A 17,021-nucleotide genomic window follows, 5' to 3' on the forward strand; every position below is an offset into this window, starting at 1 on the left:
AAATTCCAGAACATGGGAAATGAAATAGTCAACCAGGTACAGCAAGCACAGAGTCCCAGGCAGGATAAACCCAAGAAGGAATACAAATTAACAAAAATTAAATTAATCAAATTAACAAAAATTAAAGATAGGTAAAATATTAAAAGCAACAAGGGAAAAATGACAAATAACATACAAGGGAACTCCCATCAAGATATCAGCTGATTTCTCAACAGAAACTCTACAAGCCAGAAGGGAATGGCATGATATATTTAAAGTGATGAATGGGAAGAACCTACAACCAAGAATACTTTACCCAGCAAGACTCTCCTTTGGACTTTATAGAGAAATCAAAAGCTCTCCAGATAAGCAAAGGTAAGAGAATTCAGCACCACCAAACCAGCCTTACAACAAATGCTAAAGGAACTCCTCCAGGCAAGAAACACAAGAGAAGGAAAAGGCCTACAGAAAATAAACCCCAAACAATTAAGAAAACAGTAATAGGATCATATATACTGATAATTACCTTGAATGTAAATGGATTAAATGCACCAACCAAAAGACATACACTGGCTGGATGGATGAAACTATGTGCATGTATGCACTTCCACTTACCACATCATTCTGCTTGACATCCCCCAGAGTTGTATGTAATTATTTTATATTGTTAAGTTAATCACATTCCCATTATGGCTCAAAACTATAATTATTTTTTATTTTTGGTCTGGTTACTGATTGTGAAAACTGATAAACATCTTTTCCTCTTGTGATTATGTAACAATTACTCACTTAATACCATTATATCATGATTGGTCAACAGAAAAAGAATAGAACTCTGTCTCACCAAAACTAGGATTTAATGGGAAAACCTGTAATCACTTTTTAATATCCAGATGCATATCAGAATTATCTTGGAATTTTTTGAAAACTATCAATGCTCAGGTATTGCTTTTTTTCTCCAGAGCTCCAGATATGTTTCTAATGAGTATTCATGTTTAAAAACAACTGGGTTATATGATTATCTTTTACTTTTATCTAGCTTGTTTCACTTTTTCTATTTCATATTCAGTGCTCCCATTTCATTTAGTTTATGTTCTCCAATTTCTTCATCTCTTTTTTTATGTTCTTTCTCAAGCCTTTATCAAGTGTAGCAGAAAAGTTTTTGTATACATATATATATATATATATATATAATATATACATATATTTTAAACATTTATGAATTTTTGCCTAACTAAAACAGTTATGACATTTTGATTCCACTTGTTTGACTTAGTATGCATAGAATGTGCGATTTCTATTTAAAAATAGACATGCAACAAGAAACAAAGATTTACTGTATAGCATAGGGAACCATGGCCAGTATCTTATAATAACTATGATGGAAAATAATTTCTAAAATAGTATATGTGTATTTGTATAACTGAATCACCTTGAAACATTTTAAGTCAACTATACTTTAATAATATATATATGTATTTAAAAGACTATAAGAATATATTTTCTTTTCTTTTTTTATTTAAAATGCATATCACAAAACAATAAGAATGGTAAAACTATATGTTAGGCATATAACCTAAAGATATAATATATGTGACAATAGGAGCACAATGGAGGAAGGAAAAACTGGAGCTATACTGCAAAAAGATTTCTATATTTTACTGGAGGCAAATCACTGTTAACCTGAAGTAAACTGTAATAAATTAAGATGCATAGGGAGTCAATACAGTGGAGCAGAAGGACTTGAGTTCACCTCTTCTCATGAAAATACTGAAATCACAACTTACTGCTGAACAACCATTGACGGAAAAGACTTGAACCTACTGAAAAATATATTCAACATCCAAAGACAAACAGGAAACCACATCAGGATTGTAGGAGGGGGCACCTCATGATGTAATCAAATCCCATACCCACTGGGTGAGCAATTCACAAACTGAAAAATAATTAGACCATGTGGACTTAATTGATATTTGTAGAACATATGAGGCAGCAGAATACACATTCTTCTCAAGATCACATGGAACATTTTTCAGGATAGATCACATGCTAGGCCACAAAGGAGGCCTTGGTAAATTTAAGAAAATTGAAATCATATCAAGCATCTTTTCCAACCACAATGCTATGAGATTAAAAATTATTTACATACACACACATTTAAAAACTACAAAAAACACAAGCATGTGGAGGCTGAACAATATGCTACTTTAGTATAACAACTAATGGATCACTGAGGAAATCAAAATATACCTAGAAAAAAATGCAAATGAAAACACAAAAATCCGAAACTTATGGGACACAACAAAAGCAGTTCCAAGAGGGAATTTTATAGCAATACAATCTTACCTAACACAACAAGCAATATCTCAAATAAACAACCTAATTTTACACCTTACATCATACATGGAGGGGCCTCCTTGATGGCTCAGTGGGTAAAGAATCTTCCTGTAATACAGAAGACGCAGGAGATGCAGATTGGATTCCTGGGTCAGGAAGATCCCCTGAAGGAGGAAATGGCAACCCACTTCAGTATTCTTGCATGAAAAATCCCCAGGATGAGGAACTTGGCAGGCTATAGTTCATGCAGTTGCAAAGAGTCAGACAAGACTGAGTGACTAAGCACAGCACTGCACAACCTTACACCTAAAGCAACTAGAGAAAGAACAAACAAAACCCAGGTACTGGTAGGAAAGAAATCATAACAATCAAAGCAGAAACAAATGAAATAGAGATAAAGAAAACAATATAAAGGTCAATGAAATGAAAAGGACATACTGTATAGCATAGGGAAGTCTACTCATTATTCTGTAACAACCTACACAGGAAAAGAATCTGGAAAAGAATGGATAAATGTACGTGTATAACTGAACCACATTGCTATACATCCAAGATTAACACAACATTGTAAACAAATATACTTCAATATAAAATAAAAACTAAATTTAAATTGATGCATAGTTTAACTCATAATAATACAATAATTTTAAAATACGGTGTAAAAAACAAAATGAAAGAGAATTTAAATGGTTTACAGTAACATATTTGTTTAGCACAAAGAAAGCAGTAAAGGAGAAGAGAGAGGTACAAAAGAAACAAAACATAGCAAAATCAAATAACAAAATGACAGATAAATTCAACCATATGAGTAATTTTATTACATATAAACAAATATTTCAATCAAAAAGAAATTGTCAGACTGAATTTTTTTAATGGCAGCACCTGCAAACAACAACAAATGAGAGCTGAAGTGGCCATATCAATACCAGTCAAAAAAGATTCTAATAAAAAAATATACTAAAAAAAAAAAGAGGGAGATATAATAATGATGAAAGTTCTATTCACATGAATGTTATAATAATTATAAAATACATGTGCCTAACAACAGATCTTCAAGACATATGAAACAAAAACTAATACATGTGAAAAGAAAATATACAATTCAACAGTGATAGGTGAGGACTTCAATACTCCACTATCAACAATTGATATAAATTATATAGAATATAGGAAATGTATAAAACTTAAACAAAACTATTGACAAGCATGATGTATCTGATACTTGTAAAATTCTCCAACAAACAAAAGCAGAATACACATACTTTTCAAGCACAAGTACAATATTCTTCAGAAAAGACAAAATGCAAGACTATAAAACAAGACTCAATAAAATTACAAGGACTGATATACGCAAAATATGTTCTATGACAATTGAACTAAATTAAAAATAAAAAAACAGAAAGAAATATAGACAACCCTCAAATATTTGTAACCTTAAAAATATACTTCTCAATAACCCATATGTCAAACAAGAATACCATATTTAAATACCTCTCAAAAAGCACTAACATCAACTTTGCTTCTCTTACCTATTTTGAAGAACAATCTACTTTGATTGTTTTATAGACTTGTCAAGATTGTCTAAGTGAAGATTTACAAACAGTGGTAAAAGAAAAATATGTGACTCTAATGAATCATGTTCTGATTTATGTAGAGTGAAAAAATTAAATAAACCTGGAATCATCTCTCAAATGAAAATATTACAAATAAATTGCTAACAAATCTTTTCAAAAGTAAATTATAAGAAAAAAATAGCAAATATTTTGAACAGACAAAAATGAAAGAAGAGTATAGGTAATAAAGGATTCAGAGAAATGATGCTTGGGGAAAATTTGTAGCTAAAATGCTTATGTAAAAATAAGAAAGATCTCATTAATAACCTAAGGTTCCACTTTAAGAACACAGGAGGCAAAGAGAGAATATCAAATCAAATTCCAATAGAACAAATGAAATAATAAAGATTAGAGCAGAAACCAATGAAATAGAAACCAAAAAATGTACAAAGAAAATTAATCAAAGTAATCTGACCTCCAAGCAACAGCCATGGAAACCTTATGGTCTGCCTGAAAGCATCTGAATCTATGGAGAGGATTATTAAAATAAGAAGACTTAGGTGGCAGAGTAGCAAGAGGAAACGAGGAACTGAGAGTCTAGTGAAAAGAAGCTTGTTGGAAATGGATTTTCTTTCTGGCTAGCAGAATAACCTGAGAAAATTTTTAAAGATTAAGAATTTTTAAATTTTTATTTATTTTTAACTGAAGGATAATTGCTTTAAAGTACTGTGTTGGTTTCTGTCAAATATTAACACGTATCAGAAAGCCTGAGAACTTTAAATACATACACATCTATAAGGGAAGAAGCAAAGAGGATGGTAATGAAAAAAATGAAATGTTTTTGTAACTGAGAGAATAGACAGTTTTAGATGAAATGCACTACATTCTAAAGCTTAGAAAGTAAGATCTTAAGGCTTTCCAACTTTAAAAAATATTTCCAATTCAAGAGTTTATCCAATTACGTAATATGAAAAAAAAGAAAATCAATGTAATTAATATTTCCTTTTAAAAATAAATATCTAAAAGTAGACAAACTTTACCTAGGCTAACCAAGAAAAAAGAGAGAAGACACAAATCATCAAAATCAGAAATAGAAAAGGGGATATCACTGATTGCACTGAAATAAAAAGTATTATAAGGCAATATTACAAACAACTTATGCCAAAAATTAAGAAAATTTGGATGAAATAGACAAATTCATAGAAAACAAAAACTAGTAAAATTTACTCAAGAAGAAATAGAATACCTAAATAGGCCAAAGAAAATGAATTAGGAAAAACAAACAAATATATAAAATTTTTCCACAATTTAATGTCATGCCCATATGACTTCACTGGAAACTTTTATTGAATATTTAAAAACAATCTTTCACAAACTCTTCTGCACAGAATTCTTGGCAAATCATTCTGTTGCACTCATTCAGTATGATGCTCATAACAAATCCAGAAAAAAACATACATGAAAATTATATAGACCAATATCCCTCATGAATATAGATGTAAAAATTCTCAAAAAATAATAGTAAATGGAACTCAACAACTTATTACAACATGATCAAGTGAGATTTACTTCAGGAATACAAAGCAGATTTAACATCTGAAAATCAGTAAATGTAGTATACCATAATAATAGATTCAAAGTTTAAAAAAATGTCATCTTAATAGACACATATAAAATTTGACAAAATTGAATATTAAATTTCACAACAAATAAGGAATATATCCTAATATATTTCTCAGCTTAATAAAGGACATCTATATATAGCCAAAAAAATAAAAATTAAAAATTAAAAAACTTATGACTAACACTATACATAATGGTGAAAAACCAAATCCATTTCCCCTAAGATCAGATATAAGATATGAATGTTAATACTCATCACTTCAACATCAAACTAGGGATTATAGCTAACAAGACAGGAAAAAATTAAGAGAAGGGAAAAAGAGAGTATTTGGAGGAAAGGAAGGGAGAAAATGTGAGCTAGTTAAAGGCATCAAATCAGAAAAGAAATTAAAATGTCTTTGCGGATGACATGAAAAGAATCTCCAACGGATCTAAAAACAACTACTAGACTAACAAATGAATTCATCAAGGTCTCAGGACACAATGTTATTATTTAAAAATTTGTATTTCTGTGTAATGTTAATATGCAATTAGAATATATTAGGTTGTTGCAAAAGTAATGGTGGTTTTGCACTGTTGAAAATTGCCATTTGATATTGGAATACATTCTTAAATAAATGTGGCTATGTTGTACATCATTTTAATGCACATTTCTCACTTTATGTCTTTTTGCTAATAACATTACTTGCTGTTTATTTTATATTTATTTTAGATTAGGGAAACGATGTTAAATAAAAAGCAAATTCGAGTGGTTTTCTTTAGTTCAAAATGTTCATAAAGCAGCAGAGACAACTCACATCTACAGTGCATTTGGCCCAGTAAATGCTAACAAATGTGCAGTGCAGTGGTGATTCAAGAAGTTTCGCAAAGGAGATGAGAAGCTTGAAGGTGAGAAGCATAGTGGCCAGCCTTTGGAAGTTGACAATGACCAACTGAGAGCTATCATTGAAGCTGACCCTCTTACAACTACACTAGAGAATGCCCAAGAATTCAGTGTCAACTATGCTATGGTCATTTGGCATTTGAAGCAAATTGGAAAGGCAAAAAAGCTCAATAAGTGGGTGCCTCATGAGCTTACCGAAAATTAAGGGGAAAAAAAAGAATGTTGTTTTGAAGTGTTGTCTTCTCTTATTCTATGCAACATCAATGAACCATTTCTCCATCAGATTGTGAGAGAGACAAAAAGTGGATTTTATACAATTGGCAATGACCAGCTCAGTGGTTGGACTGCGAAGAATCTCCAAAGCACTTTCCAAAGCCAAACTTGCACCAAAAATGGTCATAGTCACTGTTTGGTGGTCTCCTGGCCATCTGATCCTTTACAGCTTTCTGAATTCCTGTGAAACAATTACATCTGAAAACTATGCTCAGCAAATCAATGAGCTGCATTGAAATCTGCAATACCTGCAGCTGGCATTGGTCAACAGAATGGGCCCCATTCTTCTGCATGACAACACCAGACCACACATCACACAACCAACACTTCAAAAGCTGAATGAATTGGGCTGCAAAGTTTGGCCTCATTTGCCACTCTTCAAGCATCTCAACAACTTTTTGCTTTCCAAGGGCTCATTGAATCCTGAAGCACAGATTTTTATGTAACAGGAATAAACAAACTTATTTCTCATTGGCAAAAATGTATTAATTGTAATGGTTCCTACTTCAATTAATAAAGATGTGTTTGAACCTAATTATAATGAATTAAAATTTAGAGTCTGAAATCGCAATTAGGTTTGCACCAATCTAATAAAATTTTAAAAAAGAATTATATTCACAATATCATCAAAAAGAATATAACCCACTGTAATAAATTTTGCCTAAGGAGGCAAAAGACCTATACTCCAAAAACTATATACAAGATGTTGAATAAAGAAATCAAAGATGACACAGATGGAAAGATATACCATGTTCTTAGGTTGGAAGAATCAATATTGTGAAAATGACTATACTACACAAAACAATCTATGGATTCAATGCAATCCCTATCAAATTATCAATGGCATTTTTCACAGAACTAGAATTTTAAAATTTTACATTTGTATGAAGACACAAAAGACCTTGAGTACCCAAAGCAATCTTGAGAAAGAAAAACAAACCTGGAGTAAAAAAGTTCCCTGGCTTCAGACTATACTACAAAGCCACAGTAATCAAAACAGCATGGTACTGCATAAAACCAGAACTATCGATCAATGAAACAGGACAGAATGCCCAGAAATAAACCCATGCACCTCTGGTCAATTAATCTATGACAAAGGAGGCAAAAATATACAGTGGAGAAAGGACAATCTCTCTTCAATAAATGGTGTTAGGGAAACTGGACAGCTACATATAAAAGAATGAAATTAAATATCCTTTAACACCATACACTAAAAAAAAACAAACTTCAATCAAGATGGATTAAAGATCTAAATGTAAGACATTACTATAAAACTCTTAGAGGAAAACATAGGCAGAACACTCTTCGACATAAATTGCAGCAATATCTCTCTGATCTCTGTCCTAGAGTAGTGAAAATGAAAGAAGAATAAATAAATGGTACCATATTAAACTTAAAAATTTTGCACAGCAAATGTAACCAGAAACAAAGCAAATATATAATACATAGAATGGGAGAAAATACGTGCAACTGATACAACAAACAAGGGAATAATCTCCAAAGTTTACAAACAGCTCATGCAGCTCAATATAGAAAAAAATCTAATCAAAAATGGGAAGAAGACATAAATAGACTTTTCTCTAGAGAAGACACACAAATAGTCAAGAGGCACATGAAAAGATGCTCAACATCACTAATTACTAGAAAAATGAAAATCAAAGCTACAAAGAGATATCATCACACACCAGTCAGAATGGCCATCATCAAAAATGCTGATGATGCCATCACCTAATTGCAGGGCAGCAGTGGAGATGCAGAAATAGAGAACAGACTTGAGGAAACAGGGAGGGGAAGGAGAGGGTGGGACAAACCGAGAGAGCACCATGGATACATTTATACTACTATATGGAAAACAGCCAGGCACTCTTGGCCACTGCCCCAACCTCGGACGTGGGGTAACTCCTCTCGGCCGCACTTAGTGCGCCGGTCGCAGCCAACAGTACCAGGCTGCGACAGTGCAGGAATGGCTGAGAGGAGCTACCCAAGTACGAGGTCAGGGGTGGCAGGCAAGAGGAGCTACCCCGCTTCTAAGGCCAGGGGCAGCCAGGAGGAGCCACCCCGCGCCCGATGCCAGGGGTGGCAGCTGGGAGGAGCAACCGCATGGCTAAGGGGCGGTGGCTGTGCAGGCGCAGGAGGGCCTAGAGGAGCAATCCCACGTTGAAGATCAGGAAGGGTGGCGGTGAGGAGAAACCCTTCGTCCAACGTAAGGAGCAGTGGATGCACTTTGCTGGAGCAGCCGTGACGAGATACCCCTCGTCCAAGGTAAGAGAAACCCAAGTCAGACGGTAGGTGTTGCAAGAGGGCATCAGAGGGCAGGCACACTGAAACCATACTCACTGACAACTAGTCAATCTAATCACACTAGGACCACAGCCTTGTCTAACTCAATGAAACTAAGCCATGCCTGCGGGGCAACCCAAGACGGGCAGGTCAAGGTGGAGTGGTCTGACAGAATGTGGTCCACTGGAGAAGGGAATGGCAAACCACTTCAGTATTCTTGCCTTGAGAACCCCATGAACAGTATGAAAAGGCAAAATGATAGGATACTGAAAGAGGAACTCCCCAGGTCAGTAGGTGCCCAATATGCCACTGGAGATCAGTGGAGAAATAACTCGAAAAAGAATGAAGGGATGGAGCCAAAGCAAAAACAATACCCAGCTGTGGATGTGACTAGTGACAGAAGCAAGGTCCGATACTGTAAAGAGCAATATTGCATCAGTTCAGTTCAGTACAGTTCAGTCGCTCAGTCATGTCTGACTCTTTGTGACCCCATGAATCGTGACACGCCCGGCCTCCCTGTCCATCACAAACTCCCAGAGTTCATGCAGGCTCACATCCATCGAGTCAGTGATGCCATCCAGCCATCTCATCCTCAGTCGTCCCCTTCTCCTCCTGCCCCCAATCCCTCCCAGCATCAGAGTCTTCTCCAATGAGTCAACTCTTCGCATGAGGTGGTCAAAGTACTGGAGTTTCAGCTTTAGCATCAGTCCTTCCAAAGAAATCTCAGGGCTGATCTCCTTCAGAATGGCCTGGTTGGATCTCCTTGCAGTCCAAGGGACTCTCAAGAGTCTTCTCCAACACAGTATTGTAAAGGAACATGGAATGTCAGGTCCATGAATCAAGGCAAACTGGAAGTGGTCAAACAAGAGACGGCAAGAGTGAATGTCGACATTCTAGGAATCAGTGAAATAAAATGGACTGGAATGGGTCAGTTTAACTCAGATGACCGTTATATCTACTACTGCGGGCAGGAATCCCTAAGAAGAATTGGAGTAGCCATCATGGTCAACAAAAGAGTCCGAAATGGAATACTTGGATGCAATCTCAAAAATGACTGTTTCCAAGGCAAACCATTCAATATCACAGTAATCCAAGTCTATGCTCCAAACAGTAATGCTGAAGAAGCTGAAGCTGAACGGTTTTATGAAGACCTACAAGACCTTTTAGAACTAACACCCAAAAAAGATGTCCTTTTCATTATAGGGAAATGGAATGCAAAAGTAGGAAGTCAAGAAACACCTGGAGTAACAGGTAAATTTGGCCTTGGCATGCAGAGTGAAGCAGGGCAAAGACTAATAGAGTTTTGCCAAGAAGATGCACTGGTCATAGCAAACAACCTCTTCCAACAGCACAAGAGAAGACTCTACACATGGACATCACCAGATGGTCAATACCGAAATCAGATTGATTATATTCTTTGCAGCCAAAGATGGAGAAGCTCTATATATTCAGCAAAAACAAGACCAGGAGCTGACTGTGGCTCAGACCATGAACTCCTTATTACCAAATTCAGACTGAAATTGAAGAAAGTAGGGAAAACCACTAGACCATTCAGGTATGACCTAAATCAAATCCCTTATGATTATACAGTGGAAGTGAGAAATAGATTTAAGGGCATAGATCTGATAGATAGAGTGCCTGATGAACTATGGGCTGAGGTTCGTGACACTGTACAGGAGACAGGGATCAAGGCCATCCCCATGGAAAAGAAATGCAAAAAAGCAAAATGGCTGTCAGGGGAGGCCTTACAAATAGCTGTGAAAAGAAGAGAGGTGAAAAGCAAAGGAGAAATGGAAAGATATAAGCATCTGAATGCAGAGTTCCAAAGAATAGCAAGAAGAGATAAGAAACGGTTCTTCAGCGATCAATGCAAAGAAATAGAGGAAAAGAACAGAATGGGAATGACTAGAGATCACTTCAAGAAAGTTAGAGATACCAAGGAAACATTTTATGCAAAGATGGGCTTGATAAAGGACAGAAATGGTATGAACCTAACAGAAGCAGAAGATATTAAGAAGAGGTGGCAAGAATACACAGAAGAACTGTACAAAAAAGATCTTCATGACCTGGATAATCAGGATGATGTGATCACTCACCTACAGCCAGACATCCTGGAATGTGAGGTCAAGTGGGCCTTAGAAAGCATCACTATGAACAAAGCTAGTGGAAGTGATGGAATTCCAGTTGAGCTATTTCAAATCCTGAAAGATGAAGTTGTGAAAGTGTTGCACTCCATATGCCAGCACATTTGGAAAACTCAGCAGTGGCCACAGGACTGGAAAAGGTCAGTTTTCATTCCAATCCCAAAGAAAGGCAATGCCAAAGAATGCTCAAACTACCGCACAACCTCACATGCTAGTAAAGTAATGCTCAAAATTCTCCAAGCCAGGCTTCAGCAATGCGTGAACCGTGAACTCCCTGATGTTCAAGCTGGTTTTAGAAAAGGCAGAGGAACCAGAGATCAAATTGCCAACATCCGCTGGATCATGGAAAAAGCAAGAGAGTTCCAGAAAAGCATCTATTTCTGCTTTATTGACTATGCCAAAGCCTTTGACTGTGTGGATCACAATAAACTGTGGAAAATTCTGAAAGAGATGGGAATACCAGACCACCTGACCTGCCTCTTGAGAAATCTGTATGCAGGTCAGGAAGCAACAGTTAGAACTGGACATGGAACAACAGACTGGTTCCAAATAGGAAAAGGAGTACGTCAAGGCTGTATATTGTTACCCTGCTTATTTAACTTCTATGCAGAGTACATCATGAGAAACGCTGGACTGGAAGAAACACAAGCTGGAATCAAGATTGCTGGGAGAAATATCAATCACCTCAGATATGCAGATGACACCACCCTTATGGCAGAAAGTGAAGAGGAACTAAAAAGCTTCTTGATGAAAGTGAAAGAGGAGAGTGAAAAAGTTGACTTAAAGCTCAACATTCAGAAAACGAAGATGATGGCATCCGGTTCTATCACTTCATGGGAAATAGATGGGGAAACAATGGAAACAGTGGCTGACTTTATTTTGGGGGGCTCCAAAATCACTGCAGATGGTGATTGCAGCCATGGAATTAAAAGACGCTTACTCCTTGGCAGAAAAGTTATGACCAACCTAGATAGCATATTCAAAAGCGGAGACATTACTTTGCCGACTAAGGCCCGTCTAGTCAAGGCTGTGGTTTTTCCTGTGGTCATGTATGGATGTGAGAGTTGGACTGTGAAGAAGGCTGAGCACCAAAGAATTGATGCTTTTAAACTGTGGTGTTGGAGAAGACTCTTGAGAGTCCCTTGGACTGCAAGGCGATCCAACCAATCCATTCTGAAGGAGATCAACCCTGGGATTTCTTTGGAAGGAATGATGCTAAAGCTGAAACTCCAATACTTTGGCCACCTCATGCGAAGAGTTGACTCATTGGAAAAGACTCTGATGCTGGGAGGGATTGGGGACACGAGGAGAAGGGGACGACCGAGGATGAGATGGCTGGATGGCATCACTGATTCGATGGATGTGAGTCTGAGTGAACTCCGGGAGTTGGTGATGGACAGGGAGGCCTGGCGTGCTGCAATTTTATGGAGTGGCAAAAAGTCGGACACGATTGAGTGTCTGAACTGAACTGAACTGATGGAAAACAGATAGTATGTATTTACTGTATGACTCAGGGAGCTCAAACTGGTGCTCTATGACAACCTAGAAGTGTGGGATGTGGTGGCAGGTTGGAGGGAGGTTCAGGAGGAAGGGGACATTGGTATACCTATGGTTGAGTCATGTTGATATATGGCAGAAACCAACACAATATTGCAAAGCAATTATCCTTCAATTAAAGACAAATCAATTAAAAGCAAAAAAAGAATAGAAATAGAGTCACAGATATAGAAAACAAAATTATGGTTATCAGGAGGTAAGGGTGGAGGGATAAACTGAGAGATTGATATTGACATATACATACCACTATATATAAAACAGATAACTAATATGGACCTACTCTATAAACTAGGACATTCTACTCAATATTTTTTAATGGCCTATATGGAAAAAGAATGTTTTTTATTTTATTTTTACTTTATTTTACTTTACAATACTGTATTGGTTTTGTCATACATTGACATGAATCTGCCACGGGTGTATATGAGCCCCCAATCCTGAATCCCCCTCCCACCTCAAAAAGAATCTAAAAATGAGTGGATATACATATATGTATAGCTGATTCACTTTTCTGTACAGCAGATACTAACATAACATTGCAAATCAAGTATACTCCATTAAAGATTAATCTAAAAAAAAGGCTGGAGAGGGTGTGAAGAAAGGGAACCCTCCTACACTACTGGTGGAAATGTAAACTGGTACAGCTACTATGGAGAACAGTATGGTTCAAAGAATGTTTTCCCATATTGCCTTTTTTAAAAACTAAAAACCATTTTACACCTACTAAGAAAACTAGGATCATGGCATTTGGTCCCATCACTTCATGGCAAATAGATGGGGAAACAGTGGAAACAGTGACAGACTTTATTTTGGGGGGCTCCATAATCACTGCAAATTGTGACTGCAGCCATGAAATTAAAAGACACTTGCTCCTTGGAAGAAAAGTTAAGACCAACCTAGACAGCATATTAAAAAGCAGAGACATTACTTTGCTAATAAAGTTCCATCTAGTCAAAGCTATGGTTTTTCCAGTAGTCATGTATGGATGTGAGAGTTGGACCAAAAGGAAAGCTGAGCACCGAAGAATTGATGCTTTCGAGCTATGGTTCTGAAGAATACTCTTGAGAGTCCCTTGGACTGCAAGGAGATCCAATCAGTCCATCCTAAAAAAAAAATCAGTCCTGATTATTCATTGGAAGGACCGATGCTAAAGCTGAAACTCCAACACTTTGGCCACCTGATCTGAAGAATTCACTCCTGGGAAAAACCATGATCCTGGGAAAGATTGAAGGCAGGAGGAGAAGGGGATGAAAGATGAGATGGTTGGATGGCATCACCAACTCAATGGACATGAGTTTGAATAAACTCCAGAAATTGGTGATGGACAGCGACACTGGCATGCTGCAGTCCATGAGGTCACAAAGAGTCAGACACGACTGAGCAACTGAACTGAACTGACTGATATACCTACTAGAATGTCTATAATCAAAATGAATGACAATATGTGACAATGACGATGTAAAGAAACTGGAATCTACTATATTACTGATAAGAATGTAAAATGGTACAACCACTGTGGAAAATATTTTAGCAGTTTCTTAATAAGTTAAAGCAATGCTAAGACCTATTATCTACCTAAAATAAAATAATACATATGTCCACACAAAAACTCATACACAAATATACATAAATGTTTATGAAAATAGGTAAATAAAATATAGTATATCCATATAGCAGAATGTTATTCACCAATAAAACAAATGAGTCTAAGGTACATGGATGAACTTCAACATCATTATTCTAATTTAAAGGAGCCAACAGAAAATAGTACACAATATATGATTCCTTTAGATGAAAGACAACTCAATAGAAAAAGGATCAGTGATTGCCTAGAGCTGGAGTTGTGAGCTAGAACTGACTATAAGGGATCATGAGGGTCATGGGAATGAAACATTCAAAAGTAACTAAAAATTCTTGAACTGTAAATGTAAAAGGAATTAATTTTATGATATATAAATTATACCTCAAGTTGCTTTAAATATTCCAGCATTTACCCTATCAGACAAAGAGAAGTATGAAATTCAGAACAATATGCCAAAGCCCAGATGAGATAGCAGTTTACATCTTGAATAAACATGCAATTGAGGCACTGACTTTCAAAAGCCAATCATGAAATAGTAACTAGAATTTCCCCCCTCAACAGTCTATATGTTTTGTGCATAAAGAAAACCCAGAATAGAAAAGGTGAAGTTTTTGAGTAGGAAATTGATGAAGTAGAATATGATTCATAACTCCTTGATGTATTTGGAGGAGCTATGTGAGTTATTACACCTATGTAATGTATTATGAATTAAAGACATTTCAATGATACAAGGGACCTGTTTAAAAATAATTAATAAAAAACTACTAGTTTTAATCAAGAGAATAGTGAATATTGAATGAATTTGTAATCAACAAGTTAAGGTGATCAATGTGAAACATTTGGTGTGTTTGAAGTAATGCTTTGGGGAATAGTATTTTTTATATAGCAAATCTTTGTATTTGAGGAGGTACATGTTTGTGAATCAGTTCCCAAGATAAAAGTTATTGTGATAATTTTGTGACAACAATTATAACTAAAACAATACATTATTTATTCTTTTCTTTGATGCAGTCTTTCCCATTATGAGATTATTTATTTAAATATTACACAAAAGGAATATACTATCAAGATGTTTCCCTACAAACTTTTTGTAACAAGTCATTTTGCTCTAAGCCCAATTTAGAGTAAATTCTACTTTACAGCAAATCAAATTAGAGAAAGTATACAAACCACAAACGTTATTCAAGAAAAAAACAACAGCAACCAAATAAACAAGTTTATTAAATATTATTTAAGTGCCTGAGATAAAAGTTGGTTTAACTTAAAATAACCTAATTTCAACCCCCATAATTTTCCACTTAGTGAATATGTAGAAAGACTTACAAACTTTGAGCTTTTTTCATTCAGTAAATAAAATGTGAAATATAAAAATCGGGTCTTTTTGAACTATTGCAAAAGTTCAACAAAAGACTTACCTCCATCAGAACAAAGAGTGCTGCAAAGAACAGAAGCGTTGCCCATTCCACTCTGTGTAGAATTATCTCAAAATCATGGATATCAGCTAAAATTAGCAACCAGATGGCACCTAGAATAGCAATCCACCCTGAAAAACAAGTAAACAGACTTAAAGTTTAATTGTTAAAATGCTAATTCTTCATCTTCAGATTTCTTTCTTAATTGAAGGTAATTGATATTCTGCAAACTGAACACACTTAACATGTATCTTTTGGCTAATATATCAAAGAAACCAACACAACAGCCATCAGGATAATGAATACATCCACCATGCCAGCATTTTGCTCATGTCCATATTCTTTTCTCTCTCTCCCTCCTCCTGTCACCCCATCCCACCCCCAGGAGACCGTTCATTGCTTTCCTTTCACTGTATAGTTTTTATATTTTCTATAAATGCAATCATATAACATGTATTTTTTTAACAGACTGCTTCCATTCAATACAATTATTTTAAGATTCTTCAACATTGGTGTGTTCATTCTTCAATTCTTTGGTGTTGGTATTTCATTCTTCTTTTTTGTTAAGTATGGCTATGCCACAGTGCACATACTCATTTACCTTTGATGGACACTTGCATTGCTTCCAGTGGTTGGCTATTACAAATGAATGTACTATGAACTTTCATATAAATTATCTATATGTACATTATGCTTTCAGTTATCTTGGATCAATATCTAGGAATGGAATTGCTGAATTATATGATAGGCTAGTTTATGGAATATTTGTGTTTTAAGAAACTGTGAAACTGCTTCCCAAAATGGTTGTAACATTTTGCAATTCCACCAGTAGTATATGGAAATGCCCATTTCTCCATACTTTCAACACTTAGATTTTTTTATTTTCCAGTGAGCATAAAATGATATCTCATTATGGTTTCAAATTGTATCCCTCTAATGACTAATGATGTTGAGCATCTTTTCATGTATTTATTTGCCATTAATATATGCTCTTTCATGAAGTTTTTGTTCAAATAGGCTGAGCACGTTTTTTTCTAAGCAAATAAAACTCAAAATAAGTAGAAAAAAATGTGCTGGATCAGAAATCAGTGAAGTGAAAATAGAAAATTATTAGCGAAAAGCAATGATACTAAAACTTGGTTCTTTGAGAAGATCAAGAAGACTGGTAAAACTTGGTCAATCCAAATACAATGAAAAATGAAAAGAAAATAAAAATGCCAATATGAAGAATAAGATCAGCAATATGGCTTTAGATTATACAGACATAAAAAGTACTAGTTTTCTATAGCTGTCATCACAAAGTACTACAAATGTAGTGGCTTGAAATAGCACCTCTTTATTATATCATTGTTTTCATAGATCAGAAGTATGATGAGCTTGGCTGATCTCTAATTAGGG

The 17,021-nt window shown here is 35.5% G+C and overlaps 1 protein-coding gene across 1 annotated transcript in view; it reads right to left on the reverse strand.

Annotated features, from left to right (window-relative positions):
• OCA2 (OCA2 melanosomal transmembrane protein) overlaps positions 1-17,021 on the reverse strand; it is a 278,263-nt gene that overhangs the window by 97,791 nt on the left and 163,451 nt on the right. The window contains exon 18 of the mRNA XM_052635656.1: positions 15,627-15,754. Coding sequence (XP_052491616.1) covers positions 15,627-15,754 — 128 coding nt within the window. The remainder of the gene's footprint in view (positions 1-15,626; positions 15,755-17,021) is intronic.

This window comes from Budorcas taxicolor, chromosome 2, assembly GCF_023091745.1.
Source record: "Budorcas taxicolor isolate Tak-1 chromosome 2, Takin1.1, whole genome shotgun sequence".
Lineage (NCBI taxonomy): Eukaryota > Metazoa > Chordata > Mammalia > Artiodactyla > Bovidae > Budorcas > Budorcas taxicolor.